The 26045-nt window shown below is 35.6% G+C and overlaps 1 protein-coding gene across 4 annotated transcripts in view; it reads right to left on the reverse strand.

The window, feature by feature from the left end:
* The window catches only part of UPF2 (UPF2 regulator of nonsense mediated mRNA decay), a 56088-nt gene that overhangs the window by 23328 nt on the left and 6715 nt on the right, over positions 1 to 26045 (reverse strand). For 3 of the 4 annotated variants that reach the window (XM_085215784.1, XM_085215774.1, XM_085215779.1), the window contains exons 3-14: positions 25097 to 25876; positions 20322 to 20482; positions 19192 to 19389; positions 17255 to 17407; positions 15737 to 15799; positions 12561 to 12664; positions 11872 to 11957; positions 6783 to 6891; positions 5313 to 5426; positions 4816 to 4932; positions 880 to 1065; positions 150 to 353 (exon numbers count right to left, since the gene is read on the reverse strand). In XM_085215784.1, the coding sequence (XP_085071910.1) occupies positions 150 to 353; positions 880 to 1065; positions 4816 to 4932; positions 5313 to 5426; positions 6783 to 6891; positions 11872 to 11957; positions 12561 to 12664; positions 15737 to 15799; positions 17255 to 17407; positions 19192 to 19389; positions 20322 to 20482; positions 25097 to 25876 (2275 nt within the window). The remainder of the gene's footprint in view (positions 1 to 149; positions 354 to 879; positions 1066 to 4815; positions 4933 to 5312; positions 5427 to 6782; positions 6892 to 11871; positions 11958 to 12560; positions 12665 to 15736; positions 15800 to 17254; positions 17408 to 19191; positions 19390 to 20321; positions 20483 to 25096; positions 25877 to 26045) is intronic. The other variant, XM_085215793.1, reaches the window with a different exon arrangement.

The following is a 26045-nucleotide window of genomic DNA, read 5'->3' on the forward strand; positions in this document are numbered from 1 at the left end:
GAGGTTCATTTAAAAACAATTGAAGGATGGGTAGAAAAGTCAGACAAAAGAGAAAATAATAACTCTTTCCTCTAAGTGGGATTATTTTACTGTTTTCCTTCCAATGTAAGTAGATGTGTGTGGGTTAATCTTGACTTTAATTTTTATACCTCCATTCCCAGTCGAATATCCTCTAGCACTCCATCCACAACATGAATTCCAACATCTTCCTGGTAAAGGACCAACCCTGCTAAGAGGTTGGCCACACAGTGAATGCTATTATATTTCACATTCCAGATGTTGATCATGCAGCATATGACATAGTCTTTTACTTCTGTATCCTGCCAAGGCAGTTTGCGCATCTGTCTCAGGACCTAAGCAAAATTTTAAGACAAGCTTCACATTTTGGCACATAAAATATCAAAATATTCACTGTTACCTAATGCGCTCCCCCCTCCCACACACACAAGTTGGAAGAAAATTCCAATAAGCATCTGCAAGAAACCTAATTCTTTTCTTCAAACATCTTCTACATCTGTAGTAGCTATGGAAAACTTCATAGACACAACCGAACTGCTGCTCTCTAGCTACTAATCAAACAGTTCCAATCTGCCCCATAGCTTCCTTCTTCTCACAGTGTGTATTTAACAGTTATCTTTTATCTCTGACTCTGAATGCAAGATATTTAGCACAAAAATTCTAATTTCATTGTCTGTTCAGGTCTTGATGTGGAGAATATAAATCTATCTGTATTTGAAGAAACAAAACAATCTTAACAATCAGTCATACCAAAATGATTCCTATTCCTTGCAATTAAGAAAATCACCATTTGCAAACCTCCAAAATTTTACAGTATATCACCTTCAGCAACACCTCTATAAAAGACTTGAAGAGATTTACCTTCTCTGTGGTGACCTTTGAGAGATCCTTGTAAAGAAGCTTACGAATGTATTCCTGCAAGGGAGGACGTTTCTTCTTCACAGTTTTTTCAGCTGGAGGGGGATTACAGTAATAATAGGCGTTCTCTACCATTGTAACATAGCGTGCATCAAGATGCATTGCTTGTTTTTTTCTCATCATTTGTTCCTGTAAATGCAAATGATCAGTTAATGATGTTGATTACTACATTCTCAAGCCACTTTTAAGTCTGTTGTAGTTAATTTTGGAACAAAGGATACAAAAGATCGTGAGACCCAAACGCTTGGCTGGAGAGAAGAAATAAAGCAAAGATGATATGGTTTATGCTTTTGTCAATGTTATTTTTCTTTACAAGCTCTACTTTTATGAAGGATAGCCACAGTTTAAATTGAAATCTAAATGCACTGCTTAGCTCAATAAAATAGTATTCTGAATAAAGTGGCTCATTTCATTAACCACGTCTAATCTAACATTGCTGAAATACTGATTTCTTGACCCATGTGATGTAACGATGTGAGAACACCAACCTACTTCATACAGCAATGTGCAGCTCCAAAAAGTTTGTATTGATGGTTTCACAGGAATTTTCAGTGGTTTAAGCAATGACATTTTTCTTATTACGTGCTCTGTTGTTGCTATTTACCAAAGCAGAATAAACTACACAGAAAACTGTATCTACCACAAAGGAATATTTCGGGGAAAAAGAATGAGACATGCCAAAGCTTGTTACATATGTCAACACCAATTACTGTGATTGTTAAGGACTGTCCTCATTTTCCTCACTGAGTATAATCTTTTCTCCATATTTCATTTTGATAATATACTTACAGATTCTGTGGCTTTTTAACAATTCCTTAACATAAAATTCTGTACAGAAACAAGTACCAGTTCTAGGCTGCTGATTTTTACAGCTGAAGAGGAAGATGAGCTTAATTAGATTACAAAACCTTTCCATGCATATATATGCACATAATTCTACAAACTGCATTTTTAAGGTACATCAAACTGATACGTTCTAAATCACTCTAAGGTGGTTCAATGGGAAAAAAAGCTGCACAGATTTAAAACTACTTTTTCAGCAGAGGTCACCTATTGGTAATTCACACAAATACAAAAGACAAACTAAGATACAAATACACACACACACGTTTATGTATCTATTCATACAGTCCAGTCAAACAATGACAAGGATATAAACCTTTCATGAAGATGCACAAATTTTTCAAGCTAATGAACTTTCTAGTGAACTTGAACAAACTCAAGTTTCTTTCACCAGTTCATTTAAATGGTTCAGTTAAACATAAATGTAAACATACTTGAACAGCTCCCTAGCCTTGGGTTTCAACTGATAATTCAATGCCAAAGAATACTTTTGCGTAACAGTAACACCACAAATAGACACAATCTAGGAAAATTACACTATCTGTTGCCTTGGAGGTCTCAATACGACACCAACACTAATGCACTTCATTTTTAACCTTTTCTATGACACAAATGGCCTCCTCTTTTATTCCCTACGAGCGTTCCTCTCCAAATGGGAAATTCCTGTCAGATAACAGAAAATTTACAGATACTTAATGGATGCACAGCACTTTAGCAATTGGGAACAGAAATTGCTTTATGTGCTGTTTACACTTAGGAGGGAAAAGGCACTTAAAATCAGAAAGTTTCAAAACCTCACTGTGTAATGCTAGGAATATTTTGTAGATTTTCTAGATGCGTCAGGGGAAAGCATGTTTATTGTCTTACGACACTTGCTATGCTCTACTACGAGCTGCTATCCTGCCCCTCCATGTGTTCCAGCACTTCAGAAACAAGTTTTCAACTTTCTTGGAAGCACTATTTTTACAGTGAGTTAATATATTCTAGTTCTAACTGGAGGTAACTATTTCATCAAAATGTCTGTCTGTACAATCAGTATTCTACTGTTTCAATTTGATCAATAGAACAAGTCAACCCAAGAATTGAGCTACTGGGTAATGTCAATCCCATATGTTTACAAAAACAAGTGATAATGCTTTAGAGTTTTAAAAATAATTTGGCTAAATTTGACTAAAATCCTTAGGACTGATGCAGTCTTTTGGATAGCAAAAACAAAGCTACAAGCATTTCTTTAAAAAAAACAAATGGAAAAACAACAACGGTGTAACACAAGAATGCTATTTTATCGTGATAACATTACATAAATATATGTCAAGATAACGCTGGCCTTCCTTCCAAAGCAGCAATTCAAGTGACCCATTTATCAACATACCAACCCTATAGCCAACTTAGTGTTGTGTCTTATTTTTTTGTAATTACATACAGGGGATGGAATTTGAAAGACTCGCTAGAGTTAAAAGAAATAAAAATTGCCCTAATAAAACATGAATCTTTAAATAATCAGTAATATATCATAGTAGTTCCATCAGCTGGCAAATCTTTAGAAAATTGAGATATTTCTGCTTCCTTTCAAAAAGGACTCCGCCACAAAGATCTGCAGTTAATTTACCCATCTTTTTCCTCTTGTGACAGCACCAGAGCAATAAACAGTGTGATGTTCAAAGAGGCTCAGAAAGAAACAATGTTATTGTGGAAAACAGGTTGTACTGCACTATAGCCAAGTATGTAACAATTGCTACACTATTAACTCTGTAGGACAGAAAAGCAGGCTATAGATTCAAAAGAAACACCTATCAAGTGTAAGCCTGTGCTTTTGTGAGATAGGAGATATACGTACAGAAGACAATGATATTACAGAGGTTTTAAAAGCCTTGCCTCTACAATGAGACTCCGAAGCTACCCCCTTCCAGGAGCACAATCTATGTCTGCTTTCTCCTCCACATGCAGTGACTACTTTCATTACTGCAGATGCACATCTCTAATCTTGCCACAACACAAGGATTTGAAGGTCAGCAAGGAACATTAAAAAATTTAGTCATCAGACTTCTAATTAAAAAAATGGTTTAGTCACTGGATTGCATTTGCTTTAGCTGCTGTTAATTTAATGCAATTTCCTACTGCTAACGTCTACCTTTGAAGCACTTCAACCACTTGTCTTCCCTTGGACACAAAATTTTAGGATCACCTTACAAGACAGGAAACATTAATAAGGAATCAAATTCATACAGAAAAAAGAAGCCCCAAACCAGCCCATTATTTTTAAATCTTTGCCAGTACTTATCCAGACATAAGGATAACACTTCCACACTTATCTCAGTTATCATGAACCTCTATTTTTAAAATCCCTTCCTCCAGTGTTTTCAAAAACTTGTTCTTCAAATTCAGAATCACAGATGGTTATCCAAGGAAAAAGACTACCATGTTCCACAACTGTCTTCATCTCCCATTAAAACACCTTCCCTTGCTCCATTTACTAATGCTTTCCCACAAATAGTACCAAATACACTATTTGTAATTCAAGTGCAATAGTTTTTGTTTCAGAAAAACTCTTTTTTCTTTTAAGTCATGAACAGTTTTAGAAATCAACGGGAGCTCTCCAGAAAATGCTCAGAAAGCTATTCTCACAGTAGGTGCAATTGGAGTCTGCCCAGTGTTGTATAAGCTATTAACAACAACAGTTGCAAGTCCACAAGAATACAAAGGCTGATATCAACAGAGCAGATTAGAATGTAGTGGGTCCACGTCAGCTCTAATCCATAACAAGGATGCAGGATTTCAGGAAGACTGATTCATCCTCTCTCATACCAACTTTGCTTTTATTAAAAGAGTTCAGGAGGTTATCCTCTCTGTACACTGAGGATAAACTTGAATGAAAAGTTTCACTTCCTGATACCCAAACATTGTAACTGACATCAAAGACACTATTCACAAACACTGCTAAGTCAGACCAAATCACAAACCCAGAAAATCATTAATTGGTTTAACCCAGTACATGACAACTCCCCTCACACATAAGTCAATATGCTTCCCTCTTACCAAAAGAACGCTGGTTCTTAAGTGAGATTCTGGTGATCTAAAGAGAAATCTTCCACAGGTTTCCAACAGAGTACATGCCATTTCAATATGGTGATGAGAAAAGTCTGACAGAAGCATCTGGAAGGCATTTATATAAAAACATAAGTGTTAAATATCTTTTTGAACTGCAGAAAGCAGTAAGTTTTAGCTACTATATACTATTGAGGTGTTTCACAGTCTTTAAGAAAAAAAATGCAAATTAACTTCACTGTTAACAAAATTAGAAATATTCATCTAATTAAAAAGTATTCCACAAATAGCCTAGATCCAAAGTTTAGACTCTACCATTACTTTCCAAACAAATTCAATAGCAATTTTGTTACGTTCAAGACATCAGGATTTCAAACATCCTATGCAATGAAATTATTACAGATCAACATCAAAATTACCTGAAGAGAAATATGATAGGGACATAATATCAGCATGTACAAGATTCTGTACAGCTATTAACCACCAACCTTTAAACAGTGAAGAGTATCATTTTTGGAGAACATCTTAAACTTGGTAAGCTCACCAATAAACCTCACAGTTTTATTCTTTGTTTCAATGTTGATCTGGTCCTTTTTTCTTACCTGAAGAAAAAAAAAAAACACTTGATTTTAAAATACCAACTTAGAACACTGCTTTCAGCCAAACATTCTTAAGTAGCACTGCTATTTGGAAGTGTTTGACATTTCCTCAGTTTCTCATGCTTTATCTGTTCTTGCACTTCCTCCCCTTCTGACTCTGACCTCCCCAGAATTCTTTACAATCTCTATATTTATAAGCATATATCAACCATCAACCACTGCCATCACACTGGGTATAGCAAAGTATTGGCTAGATTCTATTGTATTTTTTGACTCACAAGCACATGAGTAAGATTGCTACTAGTATGGAGATTCTGAACAATGACAGCTTTTTCAAGTATGGCTTACCAAAGAGCAGCCAGATGTTCTTTTCCATTTGATTGGTTTGTTTTAAATTAGATATCCAACAACTTTAGTGAAAAACAGCTTTAGCTCTAAGCATAATCATACCAAACAAGACAATTTTATTTCTCCACATATATAAATAACTTACCCTGAGAATAAAGAGTACATTTAGGACTTAAATAGTTGCAGTTAACAATTAATATACATTTTATGTCAATATTATGAAAAAGTTCTTAAACCTGTGCCATAAAACTCAGAAAACAGAAGGAATCAACACTGTACAGGGTAATTAATTCTATTATACTAACTTAAATACTGCAGAAGGAACAACAGTGAAAAATACCAATCAGTTGTAGTGTGGAACAGACTGCCCAGAGAGGATGTGGATGCCCCCACCCTCAAGGTGAACTGGATAGGGCTTTGAGAAACATGATCTTGTGGGAGGGATCCCTGCCTATAGCAGGGGATTGGAACCAGATTATCTTAACTCTCTTCCAACCCGAAACATTCTATGATACATTTGCAAGGAATGAAAACTTTGGTTAGTGAAAACTGTAAAAATCAAAATTTTAGAAGCAAGTGCTATATTACAATAGTAACCACTATATTACAACAGTAACTTCGTAATGGAGGCCTGGTTAGAATTAAGTCAATTCTCATTCCCAGTGCAAGTTACTAATTTACAGAAAGCTAACACTTTCGTTTGGAGTAGTTTATAAGATTTGCAACTTTCAATTGTTACACAGCTTATTTTAATCACTATTTAACATGGAAAATAAGAAAGATACTACAAATAATGTATATATACAGATACTTCATAAGTCAAAAAAATTTAAAATACACTAATCAAGCATTTAAGAACAAATCTGCTCAGATGGCAGAAAACAACTCTAGCTCGAGTTGCTGAACTTAAGAATTAGCGTCTACATGATAGAAAGCATTACTCTTTCTCAAAAAATTACGATTATCAAATCAGTAAAATTGAATGCAAAAAGCTAAATGAGGAGGACATACATGAAATCTGAAATCTCCTTTCAGCATGGAGCAAAGATCCTCTGCTACATCAGACATACAGGGATGCAATGTGGCAACCAGCCTTGCATAAAATGGTAGCAAATCCAACCTGCAAACAAAGGTGACACGTACATATCAAGTGAGATTATAAAACAGACAATCAATTTACGTTCAAGGTTATAAAAGTGTTTATGTCTACAAGCAGAGTTACTGTTTTGCTTGTAAAAAGAATGACTATGAAATGGAAAACACCATCTTAACCATGGAATTTGACCTCTTGTCTTCAAGCAATTTCCAGATACAAGAAATATTCAGACAAAATAGATATACAAAATTAGAAATCCTTATAGTGAGCTCCATTAGTCATTGGTTGTTGTTTTTTTGAGGGTGGGTGATTTTTGTTTTGAATAATCGCAAACAAAACCAGGAAGGTAAGGATCTCTATTCTTAAGGCAGTGAACTTGTAAATGAATGCAGGAATGTTATTGCATCAAGGAAACCTCAACAGATGATGTTAAGTGGGTGAAGTGGCAACCTCAACTAGGAATCACACTAATTGCAATACTGCAAAATATAAGAACTTTCCTTATTTTCATTCATCTTTCCTTAGTTATAATCCTTCATAACCATTTCGTAGCATCACCTGTTTCCCCTTATGAAATTCTGGTGTGCAATTCGTATTTTCCTAAGCTTGTACTTTGTTTCTTCTCATTTCAGAGCACCTGGCTGCAAAAATGGAATAAATGCCTTCAAACTTGATTAATGACATCGCTTCACAAAAGACTGGACAATAGATCTGCTTTCCATAATTCTGTATATGTCACTCTTAAATGGAGAGAAATCAACCACAGATATCACACTTGAGTCTTATATCATTAGGAAAACCTTATAAAAACAAAACACATGCTTTCTTTGCCTTATTTTCAGAACAGAAGTGAATACAGTAAACAGGAGATAAACCCTAAAAAACTTCTTTTATACAACGGGAGAGAAACATCTTGACTTTGGATATCTGAAGAGAGAAACTGCCTGTGAAAGGAAAGATCTTTACTTCACAAAAAAAAAAAAAAAAAAAAGAAAAAGAAAAATAGAGCTTGCCCTGAAACAGAGTAGAACTGGATTCATGTAGAGCTTGCCTGAAACAGAGCTGGATTCATGAAGAAAGGAAGAAAATCAGGACAAAACCTCAAAACCGAAGCCCAAACAAAAGCAATAGCAATGAAAATTGGGCAATGTCAAAGAAACAGGGAAAATTCCATGTTTAAATTGTGGAAGAGAAGCACAAAAACACACCACCTGAACAAAGCAAAGCTATGTGGCCTTGTGATAACGTACAAAAATCCTGGTGAAACATTAGAGGTATCCCAGTTACCTATTTAACAGTTTTATTCTTTGTTAATCAATAACTGAAGTAGTATTTACATTTTTTGAGCTTGTTGGAACATACAGTCAAGGATGACTGACTACAGCAAATTACTACCAGGCTTATAAGCATTTAGTCATTAACTCAGAAGAAGTGAAAGTCTCATTACTTTATACATACATGCATGAACTAAATTGAGAAATGACTTTGGCTGAGTTGAGGGGTGTGCTTTAATTGAGAGAGTTTCTGCGTGGGATCTCTTAAAAAGCAGCACAAAGTTTTATTCTAATCTGAAGTAGCTGCCTGCTGAGAGCTAATAATTTCATCTCTGTAAACTGAATATACCTGAGGGAAAATTAAGTCTTACAGTGCATCGTTATTGCTTCATCACAGAATACAAAAGGTTTCTTTATGGGTAGAATACTAAAACTGAGTGTTTCTAAATAGGTGAAATATAATAAGGAAAAGCCTTGGGTCAAATATTGTAAAACTAGCTATCAGACACTGAATCTGTTCACTTGCTCCACGGGAAACAAAATTAGCATTCAAAAGTGGAGAAACTGCAATATAGGTGGCACCACCTACTGGTACCTGTATTTACATAACCGAAGTTCTAGGACAGAAACCTACTCAGCTGTGGATCTCACAGACTGCACATTAGTTATATATTTAAGAAGTTTTCTAGTTTAGGTTGTTGTTTTTTTTTCTTTTTTTAAAGAATTTCAAATGTCGATTTACATACAAAACAAAGACTTTGTTCAATTAAAGCCTTAAATGCAAAATTTTATTAGAAAGTGAAGTGGACATTTTGGACATTCATTATCTGAGTTCCTATTTAAGAGACAGCTTAAAGCACCAAGCAACAGTGCAAGAAAGAACTGCTTGAAAGCACAAACATAATCCAGATAAATGAGATGTATTCATAGGTCTTGCACAGGTAAGAACTGCCACCTGCACTACTCAACGGAAAGAACATGATGCCGTGGAATTTTCATACCACAACCCTTATTTGAGCATTTAGCTAAATAGTTTAGAACTTGAAACCTTAAAAGATATTTTAAACTTCATATTGAATTTAAGAAATAAAAACAAAAAAACCCAGCAAGATTGCAGAGCGCAAAACTGTGTGTGTTTCTGTCCAGGAAACTAATTCAGATAGACAGCAAAGAATTGCACATAAATGTCCTAAAACTGCAAACAATATTGGTCAAGTCATTGTAATGTCACTCTAGTACAAACCATACAGTCCTGAATTAAAAGGCTCATTCTTAGTTTTAAATCAATCCTTCCCTGAAGATCTGAAAGCCACTTTTATACTAGCACTGGAAAAAAAAAAAAAATCTCTAAGAAAGGCTTTCTGTTCTGTTGGTTTGCAGGTTCAAATTGAAGCTGGAAGTTTAAATGTGATGAATTTGTAAGTATTCAACAAAGCAAATTAATGATGTTGTATTCTGACCCCAATCAACTGACAGTTGAGGAACAGCTGCCTTCCTTTCTCTGACAAATTAAGTTTGTACTTGTCCCAATCTACACAAGCCAAGGGAAATCAAGAAAGCTCCCTAGCAGCACTATGTAATAATTTTGGCCTTAAAGAGTTTTCGCTACTCCTCAACCACTTCCCCTTCAATGTTTTGTATGTTCTTGGTGCAATTGTTATGTCTGCATATTTCTTGAAACTGTGATCACTCCAAAGAACAAACAGATGTTATTGTGTTTTGAGATCCCTTATTGTGGCTGCAAACACAGCAGCCAGGTTGAGACTACATTATCTACTATGCTTGGAGACTAAACGCATTTAGAAAATACGCTGTTTTATCTCCATACTTTAAGGACACTGTTCCCTTTAACCTTCAAAAAAATAAAAATAAAAATTGAGAACTTAACTATAACAAGCTTTCCTATACTGCTTCTCCAATGGTATTCTGAAGGGATGCTACAAGAACTCCTGGAATTAGTAAAAACTACTGTGCAACAACAGTAATGGCAAATAAAGAGATGGCAGTACAGCCCAGAGAAGGGATACACAAAACTGTATATAATATACACTAACAGAAATACTGTTAGTATAACATTGCTTCAAAGCTTTGTATGTATGTTTTTTGAAATCAATATGTAGCATTTTATAGCAACTTGCATGCTATGCAGACACACAAGAAATTCTCCCACAGGGATTGTAAATGGTGACTTCAAGGAAGAAAGCAAAACTGCTCCCTTAGCAAACGCAGTAACAAAGCTAACAAATATTAGCACAGACTGTCCTTTAAAACTGTCTGCATCAATGGGGCAGTTCAGCTGCTATTTTTTCACTGCAACTGTTTGTGGTTCCAAACAAAACACTCAGCCAACATCCTGTGGCTCATGTTTAGTAACCCAGAGATGGGCATTGCTAATGCAGGCAAAAAGAAAAGGGAGATATACACAATTGGGCTGATGGTCATACAACTGGAGGCTGATGTACTTAGACATGCAGAGGGTTTCAGAGCAGGCAGCGCAAGAGAGCATTAGAATACAAGAAATTAATATAGAATAAGCATTAAGATATTAATACTTAATATTTAAAAGTAATATTTATAATTAAAGAACAACTGCAAGAAAATCAGGTGACTCAATTGTTTCAGTATCAGTTCCAGATATTAAAGAGCTGCAATGTCAAGAAGGTAACAAGCCCTTGGAGCCAACCACACCAACTTTATTGGTCTATTGAGTTCCTACAGACAAATTGATCTTTTTTTTTTTTTTTTAATAATTACTCTCAAAACAAACTATTGGATTACAGAGCGCCTACTAGTAAGATGATGAAGGAGCACTCTGGTTTTTGCCTAACAGTGTCAAAAAGGAATGGAATCAAAGCAGTGTGAAATAGAACAGGAAATCCAAGATGATGATGAAACAGTTAGAGCTGGAAGCAGCATCAAAACAGCCTCTGAGGAAAATTAGGGCAAGGAGGAGCAAGAAAAGTGACTCCTCCATAAGTGTACTTACTTCAGTTGCATCTATTTAGGGTACAAGTTTACCATAAGCAAAAGAAACACTATTCTAATGAATTTATCAATTCTATCTCCACGCTTACAAACATTTCTGTAAGGAAGGCTCTTCTAGCAAGTGCAGATGTCTATCTAATAGAAAGCCAACAAAAAAAAGGTAGGAAAATTCTACAGGAATGAATTATAGAGTGAAGAACTCACACAAACTCCTGTTTGTTTTCTTTAAGCAAACTCCAAAGTATCTCTGAAGAAGATAAAAGGCTGTAATTGCCAGATATTAAAGAAGAAGTAGTGTCATAAGAAATATTCCTTTCTTGTGCTCTAATTATTGATAGATTCCCATATAAAATCGTACAAGTTCTCCTGAATTAAATACATCCTTTTTTTTGCACTAAGAGGTAGGGTTTTACTGTTACCTTCATAGTTAAATAAAGAAAGTTATGAGGAGACCTACCATAAATTCACAAGCTCCGAACAAGATGATCTAATAAAATTCTGCAATACTACGGCAAAGTATTTTGTTCAATCATTTTATATTAAATACCATTTCATTTTAAACGTTTGTTTTGTTCTCTAGATAACAATCACTCCAGAAGTGCACATCAGGAGTAAATACAGCCAACAAACATGACTTGGAATGTGCACCTGATTTCAGTAATTTAAACAGTTTAAAAAAAAAAAAGAACAAGAAACAGATGTTAAATAACAAAAGGGTCAATTCAAATTTCCCCCTTCTTCTTACCTTTGCCTAGGAACTATGAAAAGTGCTCGTACTAGTTTTCTTCTGTTGGCTTTTGTATTCATATTCATGCAAAAATCCATGGCTGCCTATAAACAGAAAAGTCAATATAATACTTCACCTTAAAATGGTGGGGTTATCTCTTTTTAAAAATACATTGTTTGCAATGTATTTTAAAAATGTAGCATTCTTTCCGTGAGTACCATTTACAGAGCCATGCTTGTTACGTAGAACTGCTTTAAAAACTCAATTTTTGTCTAGAATAGACCCTGACCAACATACAGTTGCAGGAACACAAACTGATTCTTCAGACCAGTAGAATAAAGAAAGTAGCTTTAGGAAGACAGATGAGGAGTAACTTGTCAGGGTGCAACAGAAGAAAAAAAAAAAAAGACAACCAAAAAAATCTCAAAAAAAAAAACCAACAAGACAGATCTACTCCTTTTAAAACAAACTATAGTCTAAGAGAATGGGTAGAGAAAACATGAAAGGATGAGAGGAGTATCAGCTCACATGTTATCTGGGCAACAGTTTACTATGTGGGAAAGAAAAATATATTTCCTCAAAGTTAAAAACAAATTCAGCTACTGACAGACTCCAAAGCTTCAGTTTCTATTACTAATCAATCTAAGGTAGCATTATGTATTTTTAAGAGTTGGAAAAAAAACAAAAAAAAAGAACTATGACAATACCTTGTCTATGAGGTCTCTGTTCACACAGTTTGGAAGCTGCTGAAGAAAAGCATCAACTATAAGTTTTAAATGAGATCCAGTACTGGCTTCTTCATCCTCTTGTTCTAACAGAGTGAAATAAACAAGCAGCACACATCTTTAAGCTACAAAATACAATGATTTACCATCACATTCCCCAAACACAGCACATTTGTAATGGTTAAATGTTGAATATTTATCTACAGATTCAAAAAAAGAAAAAAAGAGAAACATGAAAACAAATTAATTTTTAATACTAAAAGAAAATCCATTGATTGTCTATACCAGCAACAGTCTAAAGTATCACCTTTAAAACTTATCTTCCTATTAATGAATTAATAATAAAATCAAGAGGTCCTGTCTCCTGATTTATACTGTTGGAAGCAACAACAAATGCATATTCCTGGAATGCTGTGGTGAACTGTTTAGGCAATAAAACAAGGACCACAAAAAGGCCCAAACATGGGGGAAAACAGTACAGCAAAAATACTGCAATTGCAGATTCTACTCTTTACGTTTGCTCTATGTGAGAAGTAGAATTTTTTTTTTTGCACAAGAATGTCCAAAAGGTGGCAAAAAACTGAAGCTGGCCAATGTTAATCCTTCACCTGTACAGAAATTGAAGAGTAAAGAACCACTGTGAAAAGGATGAAGGTTTGAGCACACAGCAATTGCATGGCAAGTAGCAACTTGTTTTCTCAAGCAAACCTCTGTGTATTTTGCAACACAGCAAGCAGAGACAATGACCTATATCTGCTGGCTGTCTGTAACATGACTGAAATAAAGGAGACTACCACTGAAATTCAGATTTTTTTGGCATCAGCAGTGAAGATTTCAAACCAATATCCCTACAGCTATACCTTAACTGCAAAACAAGTGGTATGAAGAGGAAAAAAAAAAAAGTTAAAATCCAGATATCCAGAATTAACTAGAGTCCTAGAGAAGAGTCTAACTTGTTTGTCAGCACATGAGCCAAAACAATAAGTTGAAACAAACGTTTGGAAGAACACTTCCTTGGCCAAAGCAGTGCAAAAGAAAACTGCTTTCTAAAAAAGGGAATATGGTGAATTTCTGTTTCTTTTCAGCTCAAGGACATTCAGAAATAATTAGGAGGTATCTGAAAGGAAAACACAGACAGGCAGACTTCAAAAAGCAAGAATATGGGTAGGTGAGAAAATCGCCCCTGAAAATCACTAAAAAGTACCCAATGCTTGCCAAAATTTCTTTGTCATTACAGTCTAAACATTGAGATAAGACTGAAGTTTCTTTTCAAGTTACTGAAAGAATTTTTGATTACTCTTCACTTATGTCATAGGACTTTTTTCTTTGTTTTGGGGATGTAAGGACAGAAGTCTAAACTTAGGTAAAGAAACTGTAGGAGGCGCTCCAAGAAACACTGCCAGCAACCCTGTCTCCACAATGCTAGGAATGGAAGCTGATGCCATTGTCTCTTCTCTTCCTCGGGCAATTAGAAATTGGAAGAACAAGACAGAAGGGTTCAATAAGAAAGAAGGAAAAAAGAAGTTCCAGATGCTCAGCCAAGAGGACCTTGAGGTTTTAAATACTTAATAAAACACTGACTCTCTTATTACTCGCATACTCAACTTCTACCAGCAATTTAGAAAAAAACAAAATATTTTTCCGTCTAGATATGTACAGAATATTCTTTCCTGTCTCCTTCAAAAGCTCTTTTTATCTTCCCCTTCCTACTGCTGTTTGTTGCCTCATTTCTATTTTCTGTTCAAACTGACTCTGCTGTTGAAATAAAATAATAACTAAATCTTAACCAATTCAGTCATTTCTCAAGGCAATCTTTCAGAAGGCCCTTACAATCACATTCAATTTCCACACTCCCCAGCTATCTCCTTTCACTGGTCCTCTCTCCCATTGGAAGACTGCAAGTATTCTTATGCTTTATTTCTGCATTTCCTTCTCCTTGCAGTAAATACCCTAAGTGAAAAGGATCCTTCGTAATATCTGAAATATGTTTGTGACTTAAGACTGGAAAAATCAAGAATTTGAAGGTGGCAGGAAACGAAAAGGTTAGGACTTCTTTCTCTAAGGTAAAACAACTATGCTAACCATGCAATCAAAGCAAAAACAAAAAAAACTTCAGCTCTTGCTTCTCCCTTTGATCCTCTCGAGTTGCATTCTCACCTTCATGTTTCAAAATGCATTCATTCTTTTACAGAAATCACAGGAAATAGCAGTGTGTAACAATTGACATTAGGGTATTTTTAATACTTTATCTATGTGCAGATCAAATCACACAGCAAGATCATCGTAGAGACTGAGAAAAAACTTTTTTTTTTTTTTAAACACCTTTGCATTTAACCAAAATTTCATGGAATCCTGCAATTTTCAGGGACTAGAACTAACCAATTCTGAGAAGACACTGCAGAATTACTGAAGTCCTTCCGCAATGGCTGGTGCTAAGAAATCATCTATTTCAGTATCAACAGCTATTTGTCTTCCCCTCTCCCCACATACATACTTCCTGAGAAAGCCCTGGTTCCCTGATAATAAACAATTTATTTGTACAGAACTATAGCTCTAAGAGTGTCTGTATCTAAAAAGTCCATTCTGCCCGAAAGTTTTGTCTATTTTGTGTAGTATCATCCAGACAGTGTGAATTACTGAAATGTTTGCACAGTGCTACCCCTCTGAGAGACGAACATCTGTAACAAGTATGGTCTTAAGAAAGCAGTCACATTCAGCTGATACGAACCAATACAAATTGCTGGCCCTCCTTATGCAGAACACATAGAGATAATCAACACTCCTGTTGAATCAAGGCCTCATTAAAGAATGTATTTAGAATGTAGACTCAAGTCATTCAATTCCACAAAACACTTTAATGAGTGTGCATGCATATATTATTTCTGCTCTTCTAATAGGAGCTTTACCAGCTTTCTAAACAGTGTAGTAAGTAACACTGTGGAGTGTTAATACTCATCTTCTACACATTCTTTCCATTGCTGGCTAACCTTATAAAAACGATGCTAGATATATATATGTTAACATCAGACTCGCCCTGCTCCCAATATCTTTGATGGCTTTCATCCTGGCCATTCCTCTCTCAACATCTTTGTCTCCATTCACGCAGCTCCATTTCTCCCCATTTTCTCTTCTCTTTTAAAAACAACCTGAAAACTCACTTCTTTCAGCTTGTTTTCCGTCACTACTGTCAGCTCCGGTGCTATCTGCTCCCTCTCTCTTGCCTGAGCATATTGAAAATAAGAAAATTAAGATTCACTCAAAGTTAACATAACAGAGAAATAAAATATGTTACCTGAATTCCTGATTAATCATCCTCTTCAACTAACAATGTAAGTTTTCCTCTTACAAGTTGTATCTCAAATTTAACTGACTATGGACGCAAACTTTTAAGAAAGTGAAGAAACATGCATTGCAGTGCTGTGAAGGATGCTACACCAAGACAAACGTGCTTGGAAAACACACATTTTGAAGAAAAGCCTTGTTTCCCTTGTATTCAGACATAGAAAAAAAGACTGAGGAGATGCTCCAGTCACCGGAAAGAGATGCAGAAGTAGTACAAGACATGTATCCATTCACTGGTCTGTCTACCTTATCTACCCTATTTCCTTCCTTCATTTATTTTCCTTCTAATTTAGCTTATTCCTTCTGCTAATGAAACCCACACTCCCAGATTATCACAACTAATGCTATGTTTCCTCACCTTTAGACCACTTATTTAAGATGCAGCTATACCTCTTTTTATGATGGCACCTTCTTTTTATACTGGAAGTTCTATCTCAGCCAAGAATACTGTTATTTTTTGTTTTTTTTTGTTTGTTTGTTTTAAATAGTATTATAATACAATGATTTCATTCTCTACTGGCTTTCCACAAAACACTAATAATAACTCACTGCAAACAAAAATGCATGATAATAATTCAGTAAGTATTAAAATTTAAAGCTATATTTTATGGCATAAGGACACCTAATCTCAAACCCAAGTGACTTTTATTCACAAGAAGGGCTGTTAAAAAAAAAAGACAAAAAAGCCTACCAATTGACTCAATGAAAACATGCAAGTTTAAATTTTCAACAGTTGGTAGCACCAGGTGTATAGAACTAAGAGCATCAGAATTTCAGACAGACACACATACACACAATCACCATTTCTTTGTATGTTTTAAGTGAAGTAGCACTAACATGCTGCTCACATCTCACGTTTCTTATCTGCCTATTCACTGAGTATTTTTGACCTATCTAGCAGGTTATGACCAATCTAGAATGAGTTGCTCTTTCTCCTTTTAATTCCAAGATACCATCTGTGTGTATCTACCTTTTAGACAGCAAGAACCAAGCTCCTTGCTGTTTTGTTTGAAATATCTGACCAGGCATTAACAACCCACTGTCCTGGCAGTTTATTAGAACTTAAGATCTTAACCAGCTAAATGAGCTGATCATGTGACAAAACAAAATGGGAAGGAAAACTGATTCCAAAGAAGGTATGGCTTAGGGAGGAAAAAAAAAAAAAAAAAAAAAAAAAAGGAAATTTTATCATTCTGATATCAATTTTCTTTCAGAAAAAAGTGCTGCTCTAGAGCTGTTCTTGTCTTTTTTTTTTTTTTTTTCCCTAACCTGTGAGGTTCCATAGACAAGTCAGGAAACAACAAAACTCCCAACCCCAGTTCTATTCTTTTTACCTTGTTCATCAAGAAGCTTTTTTGTAAGATCTTCTGCTTCATCTCCACAGTCCAATTCCAGTGGATCATCGTTAATATCCAGGTTCTCCAGCTCCAACTCCAAATCCTCACTCCCAGGAGCTGCTTCCTTATTATCTTTGGCATCTTTTGAATCTAATTAAGAGTTAATAGAAGTACTAAATCATAAAATACATGCAATCATTATTAGAATACGAAGACTTGCACTGCTCAACTTATGTCTCTCTAGCAATGCCCTTTTACCTTACTTCCTTTCAACAAGTCTCCCTAATTCTTGAGCCTACACTCTCACCTGCTAGGTCTCAGAGCTTTGACATCCTTCATACATCTTTATCCATACGCCTGGAAACTACAATTATTTAGCCAGACAGGGTTCTACTATGCATTGCCAGCAGTTTTTACTTCTTTCGTTAGCTCTGAACTATACTTGGAAATGTCACTGGGTGATATGCAGACGTTCAAACACAATAAAAATGTTTAGAAAATCAGCAATTTAAGTCTGGAAGTGTTTCAAACAGGTTGCCAAGCAAAACCGCATGCTGGAAGGGTCAGACACAATGACCCAAATGAATGAATACATCACAAACATTACTTAAAAACAGACATTTAAAAGTAGAAATTCTAACTTAACATTTGCACAACACATTCTTTGTATGTCAACTGATAGCCGAGTAGACATAAGAAATTGAAGTATTTTATGCAGATCTACAAAAAGTAATAGAAAATGAAAGCAAAAGCTACAGCTAATGGAAGATACTAAAAAATGGATCTGCTATGCAGAAGATCTAATATGAATCATATTTCTCCTTGGGATAAAAATATATTATGAATTTCTAGATGAAGATTCAGAAAATAGCTAGCATTTTTCTTGGACAATAAAGCTGGTCCAACACAGAGCATTGTTAACTACAGCCTACAATCTTTTGCTATCCTCCTGAAGACCTCTTTCAGGTATCATATTTTTTTTTTCTTTGGTGATCTCTAGTTTTCTATGTAAATAACTGTAATAAAATACTTTTTTTTTTTTTAAACAAACATTGCAAACATCATATGAAAATCGCTGAGTTATGAAACAGGTAACCTATTTTGAATCAGACTAATACACTTGTGAATAGACCTCAAGGATTTTTTTTTTCCAGTTGCCTCCAAATTCCCTTTAGACAAAGTTTCCTATCTCCCCTGGACAACCTGCTCCAATACTTAAGACCTCTCACAGGGAAACTTTAGAATTTAGAAATTAGAAAGAAGGCTGTGAGCTTGGAAGTTGAAAATCCATTCTGACCCAACACTGATCTAGCACACATTTATCAGCAAACTACCAAGAGTCTTTGTTCACCTTCTAAATGCTGTAACAGTGGCCTTATTCAAACATGCATCCTCTGTCAAGTTTTGAGTCAGTGATGGCAAATGTCACTTTTAACCCATTATAACGAAGACAGACCAACACCTGGCTGTGAACCCAGGGTCCCATCAGAAGTGAAGAATCATCTGTCCTTAATCTACTGGACTTCTATGATGAGATGGCCATAATTAACAATCTAGTGAAAACACAGAGTGAACACTACCACATCTCAAAGAAGGTAAACTACTAGGTTTCCCCACATAGAAGGTAGCATTAACTGACACTGTTCAGTCACCAATTATTTTCAATTTATAATTCCATTAACGTTGAATTGCATTTACTTTTTTTTTTTTTCCCCCCCTCAAGTGCCACTCAGGTAATACCCATCCCCACATCCATGACACCCTAAAAACTCACCCAATATTATTCTCACCCTATAATATGTGTTTTGTTCTGATGACCACAAATTATTACAGGCTCACTACTTGCATCAATTTTGCTTATCTGCCAGAAAAGATTTATTAAAAGCAAACAAAAAGCAAATAAACAAAAAACTCATTATGTTTAAGCATTCTACCTCTTGATTCATCTTTGCTGGAATCCTTGCTCTGAGAACACTTTTCATTATCTTTAAACAAAATTGCTGGCACAAAAGCCTTCAAGTCAATGAGGTTCTCATAGAAGTTTCTAGCATCCTCATCTTCCCAGATACCCCCTTCCAGGTCGTATTCTCCAGGCTTTCCTGGTGTGAAAATATCAATGCCAGGTCCATGTTCTGCAGAAATGCAAAACCATAATAAAGTTATTTATGCAAATTTCTCACCTTAATAAGGAAGAAGACATTTTCAAAAATTACAAAATATACGTACTTTCAGAAATACATTAGGCTGCTCATCAGTGCCATCATTTTCTCATAAATGTAACACTGTATACTTTAAGTTAACTTGTAATAATCTAATCTGAACATTAGATATTTCAATATGCAATCTTAAAGTTTTGAGTTTGGCATTCATAGAAAAACAGGCAATATCAGGGAAACAGTTAAAACAAGTAGAGGCAATAGACACACTATGTCCTGCATGACGAACTACACCCAATAGAATTTAAACAGAAGGTTACAAAGCATAATGAAAACAAAGCTCTCATGAAATACAGCATTTTAAAGCTCAAGATCACTTCAGATGGAAGGTACACTCATACCAACGATAGCACTGAATCTAAATTCTGAAATAAGGCACTGAATAGCTTTGCAAATGAAATGCTGTACTTCTCAGGAGGTCAAGGAAGCACCTAGTGACTTACCTGGTAACAGTATGTTCCTATTCACAGCATCACAACAAAACAGATTTCAAATTCATTTTAAAACAATCCTGGTTTATAAAATATGTAGTTATTTAAATATTAAGAAGGCATTACATTAAATGGAACATTTTTGAATCTCCATTTATGCCAATATTACTGGAAATGATCTAAAGATAAATTACTTCAAATACTGTGACTACACAGCAAATATATTATTGTTACAGTTGCATGTTAGGTTTAATTACTTAAATAAGTAACAGTATTATTTATTCCTTGATATCTTTAAAGGGGGAGAGGGGGAATAAATAAGTGAATGGAAAGAACACATCAGTAAGAAGCGTTAGCCAGCTACCCCCACATCCAAACCAGCATCCTGTTTACTTGCTCTTTTAGATGATTGCCTACCCTCAGGTGTTGGTTTGTCCTGGGGAAGGTCAGGCATATTTTCATCCAGGATATCAGCTAGAGACTGAGAATTTGCCAACAGTTTCTGATAAGACATCGCAAATTCCTCATATTGCTTATGTCGATCTTCACTCAGCTCACCCTTGGAGTGAAGAATGCGCCTACAAAGATCAAAGACACAGTGAGACAACTTTCTTTCTTAAAACATATTTGAGCTATGCTGAATCACTACCAATTTCTCTAGCAAAGCTAATCTTCCCTCTGAGGGGATTGCACATACACAGGAAACATTTGGGCAATGCTCTCCAACACCATCCATCTCCCAAAAGCTATTCTGATTTAACAAGTTCAATATAACCAAATGTAGCATTGTCACAGATGCTCCACCTTCCAAAGAAAACAGTGGAAAAAAAAAATCCTTGTTTTCTTTTTTTCAAACACGATTATCCTGTAACAGTTTTGCACTAGGAACTCTTTTAATAAAGTGCAACATTCAGCTAACACAGAAGTTGGATAAAAGCTGCTGTACATCTGTAGCTGTACAATTCCTTGCTGTTCCAATGATTCATTGGAGGACCATTGCCAGGAGGCTCAAATACAGTAGTGCATTAAAACAAGCTGAGTTATTTCAAGGCTGTCAGTCCAAGCTGAGAGTAGTTACATCTGCTTTTTTCCCCCCCTTGTTCTTTCTTTGCTTTCATAAGAATTACTCAAACTAATTTTAAAACTGAGAACTGCTTTCAAAAGCAGCTTGTGCTTGTAAGAGTATAAGCACTGCTTGCAATCTTTTCTGCTTTTAAACTTACTTTTCTTACCAATCTAAATACAGTTAATACCCAACAATTCATTCAACTCAACACCTTGTACCAGCTTAAATCTGGTCACACTTCTTTTAAAACAGAGTAGACAGTGAAGTTCAAAACTGTTATTATTATTTTTTTTTTCTTTAAAGAGCATTCCATGTAAGTATTAACTTTATACATGTCTGTCTCTCTCTGTTCCATGTGAGTAGTGCATAAAAATAAAATAAACAAAACCTCATAGCATCTGCCTGACAAAGACAGAGGAAATTTTTCACTCAGAGGGTGGTGATGCACTGGAACAGGCTGCCCAAGGAGGTTGTGGATGCCCCATCCCTGGAGGCATTCAAGGCCAGGCTGGATGTGGCTCTGGGCAGCCTGGTCTGGTGGTCGCCGACCCTACACATAGCAGGGAGTTTGAAACTAGATGATCATTGTGGTCCTTTTCAATCCAGGCCATTCTATGATTCTACACTCCCTACAGAAACGTGCTATTCAGAATGGGTTGAGACCACAAAAATCTCACTTTGCTTTCTGAAAAGTGTATTAGATTGACATCGCTCTGCAAAATCATACACCAATTACCAGGGATGCAAATTATGGATTTATTTCTCATTTTAGAAAGCAAGCTTTGCCTGTACTTGGAAAGGATTCCCTTCTGACTGCTCTGATTCACTTTAATTCCTGATTTTAAGAAATGAAGGTAACCTAAAGTTACTTATTACGTTGGAAAACATCAAAATCTGATGTTAATTTTATAGAATTTTATAAGGTAACATGCAACTTTTTTCCACAGCAACTTTGGTAACTATCAGCCAGTTACCAAATATTCATTTATTACTTAAAACAAGCAAAAACTATACTTCTGATTCTGGTAGAGTGTTACACAATTTCTGAAGTCTCACGTCAAAAATAACTACTCTGAGCAGTGCCCCTACAGAAGCTAGAAATTCAGAGTGTCCCAGACTTTAAACAAGAAATCTCAAGAACCTTCAGTAGTTTGAACCAAAAGTACATAACGCTGCAATCTCTGCTACTGTTAAGCTTGCCACAGAAGACTGATAATTAAGTTATCATCAGGCTTTTCTTAAGCAGATAAATACAAAAATCAACCACGTTCTTGCCAACACACATCACTGTGTTATGGTCTAAAAGTTCTTTAACAGTCTGAGCAATATAAATTCAGGGATATCAATACTGGCATTTTTGTTTTACTTATAACTTGGGACTAAAAAGTCATCTTTTTACACAGGACATTCACAGGGCAAGAAAATTTCTTTTGCTCACATAGTTTAGATATTTTGATAGAGAGCAAAAGGCATTAATGCTAGCAAAAGCTCTATTTCTTGTCCCTCTTGCAAAGGCACACCTAAGTAACATGCACTACCAAGCTTCAGTTTGTGTTAAATTCAAGCCAAAGTGTGCCAAATAATCTTTCAACAGCACAATTTGTTTTTACATGCGATCAGCATTACAGCATAGGACACTTAATCTTACTTTAGAACTCTTCAGAACTTTGCAGAGTGCCACAAATCAAGTTCATCAGATCTTCTGATTAAGTTAAGCATGTTTTAAGAAGTTTAAAGGAGTCTCTTCCATGCTTAACCACTTCTGAGAACTCACACTAGAATCTGGCAATCCAATAAAAGAGCCTGCACAGGTTTTGCTACGGGCTTCCTATGCAGTCAGATGATCAAGTTCTACTGTCCTCAAAATAGTTTTCTACAGTTCTACTGTAGCTCAAAATAGTTTTCCTAATTACCCATCTGCAGACATCTTTGTGTGTGCAGAAACCTTGCTTCAACCAAACGCTGTGGCAAGTAATGAATTTGTTGAAGCATACAATAACATGTTAATTCATAATGAATTCATAATTAATTCAACCAGCTCAAGTTATCTCACAACAGCAGTCATTCTCCTGACACAGATGAATATGGGACACATTTACCTGCAATAATTATCACCAACTAAACATGCAACAGGGAATAGCTCAATTCCATTTTATTCCACTATTTCTGGAGTAATGGCTGAAATAAAAGCTGTTGAAACCCAATCAATTTTGTTGCTAACAAACCCACACAGGACTGCTTTTTTTTTTTCCAATAAGATTATTGACTTTAAATATATATATATTTATATATGTATTTAAGTATATATAAAAGTAAAACCATACATACAGTCTTTCGAATTGGAAGGGACCCTTAAGAGTCATCTAGTCCACAAACAAACCACAATCCTCTTTCAGAAATTCAGTTTGAGAATATTTCTCTCCTATTCAGACTTCTTACCAACCAAATCTCTGTTCTTTACCTTACAGCTTCACAAGTAAAATTCAGCAGAAAAATTTTTTCATGTCTCATTTCTGAAAAATTTACTTCCCAACTTCTATTAAGCAGCTAAAACCAACACTTAAAACTACAGATAAATGCAATTATTTTCATCTGGTGATAAATGATACTTCACATTCTTCCACCAAAACAAAGCTTTGTACTTAAGCTCACAGGATAATTCAGATTGGAAGGTATGCAAAAAGGTCACTGTTTCAATCTCCTGCTCAATGCAAGACCAATGATGAGATCAGACTGTGTTGCTCACAGCTCTCTCCATCCAGTTTTTCTACTCAAATTCACAAAAAAAAAAACCCACTCAAGTACTTTCCCCTAACCTGAATCACTTCTGTTCTCTCATCTCATTTCTTCACATCTTCATTCCCTCAGAATTCTTTCACTTAAGTCCCATCACACAAACTTTATGATTGTTCATTGACACCACAGCCAAAACAACAGCGCCCCAAACCAAGTGTAACTGTGTAAGTACAGAAGTTTATACTGATTAAATTAAAGAATGGCAACAGCTAAGTCAATAACTTCCTTTAAAGCAATAAGTTAGCTGGAGAACTAATGCTAGCTCAAGAGTCAGTTTATGATCCCCGAAATACAACAGTGGATTGAGACCAGCTAGGACTGCAGCACAAAATCAGAATAGAGGGTCGAAGTTGAAAGCCTTGATTTGGGAATGGCAGATTTGGATGTGTTCCAAGCACACGTTTGGCTCTGCGCTAATGATCAGCATTTTGATTGAAACCTGTGGATACGCACAGTACCACATCACACATCACTACCACCAGCCTGGAGTGCTTCCAAAAAGATATATAACTATTGCAATCATTTAAGACTCACAGCTGGCTTTAGATTCACCTTCAGAATGACAATTCAGGATGCTTTAAACAAAAAGCACATTTTGGTTGTTGTTTTTTTTTTTTTGAAAAACTTAGAAAGGTAGAAATAAAATTATTCAGATCTTAAAAGGTAAATATATAAATTTTCAACATTAATACTTCACTTATACATTAAAAAAGGATTTTAATCAAATTATCTATACCTTTAAGCTTATACAAAAATTGTAAACAATGAAGTTTAAAGGGTACTTTTTAATTCCAATCTTATTTTTCATCCATACTCACTACCATTGGCAACAATGGTACACTAAAAGAAATGTAAATGAGCCAAAAACATTGTGGCATATGCTCTGTTAGATAGGTGTGGGTGGAAAGGGAGAAATCAGATTAAGTCAACTGGAAAAGGCCAGTACCAGCTGGTAAATAAGCAAAACACTCGAGCTGCTATGGGAGCATCACCAAAATAACTGAGTTAAGAGAATTAAAGTTCCAAGTCAACCTGCACTGTCCTTAAAGATTCTTGAGGAATCTGGGTTTTTAGCTCTTTTTTTGTTTTGCTTTGTTTTTTGTTTTTGTTTGTTTTTAATTGATGTTCTTTTTTAAGTATTCAGAGAAAGCTAGGAACTTCTCATAGCTTGATTGGATTATTCAATATATTTTTAGGCATACCACAGAATACACATCTCCTACACAACTCTAACAAGACTCTTTTGGTGACAAATACTGCAACAGATCTACGCATTTCAAAACCAAACTACTGTTTCCTCCACAAACGAAAAGCAACATTTAAATGTCACCTGTTTTGTCTTTCAATATTTTGTAGCTCCCTGTGGTCCCTTTTCAGGTGTTTGGTCAAAGACGTAAAGTATTCCTTCAACAAATTCTGGAAGGGCTGTTGTTTCTCTGGGCTAATTATCTCACTAGGAGGAAAGCTCAAGTTAAACTTCTCTGCAACAGTTTTTACTTTCCTTGGTACCAAACCAGCAATGTCATCTCCACAGTGCCGACAAAAGCTGATCACCACAGAAACATGAGTGTGGGATTCTCGATCAGCGTTAATAATATTTTTAAGTTGCTCATAGATTAAAGACAAACCTTCCTTGTCAGTGAAAATCCCAACTATAGTCAATTCTGCAATGAAACGCAAATCAGTTCTTAGCTTTGTAATGTTGGGAGTCTTCTCTTCTTTCCTTGCTTCAAAATGCTTTTTCCAAGCCTGAAGCAACGAAGGGGCAAAATCAGCATAGCGCTGGTGAAAGAGAGAACACAAGTGCACAGCGCAGTTCACATCTGATATTTTCAGTTTGGCTTCCACAATAGAAGCTACTGCTTCTGCAATGTATTTGCTTAAATTCAGGCTATTAAAATCGTGGGACAAGGAGTCCCTTTGTTGCTCTGTAATGGTTTTTAGCTTCTTAACAAAAGCCGTGTTCTTCTTCAGACTGGAGTCTAATCTGCTGAAGAAGTTTTCCTCAGGGCGATTATCTGGCGCATTCTGGTTTTTGCTGCGAAGCTCCTTCCTTGCCTGATGGCGCTCCCAAGCCTCCTGATGCAACTGGTGTGCTTCCTCTTTTTCTCTAGAGAAAGAAAAAGGAGTGATTATTGTTACAGCACCTTACTCCCACATTAACGGGTCAAAGAAAGTGAGTTTGAAATCCTCCAGTAGTGCTCAACAGTACTAAAAGACTTTTTTAGTATTTAACAAGTTAATCCTAGAACGCTAAAGCATCTGCTTGATAAACCACT

This window comes from Meleagris gallopavo, chromosome 1 (genome assembly GCF_905368555.1).
Source record: "Meleagris gallopavo chromosome 1, MGAL_WU_HG_1.1, whole genome shotgun sequence".
Lineage (NCBI taxonomy): Eukaryota > Metazoa > Chordata > Aves > Galliformes > Phasianidae > Meleagris > Meleagris gallopavo.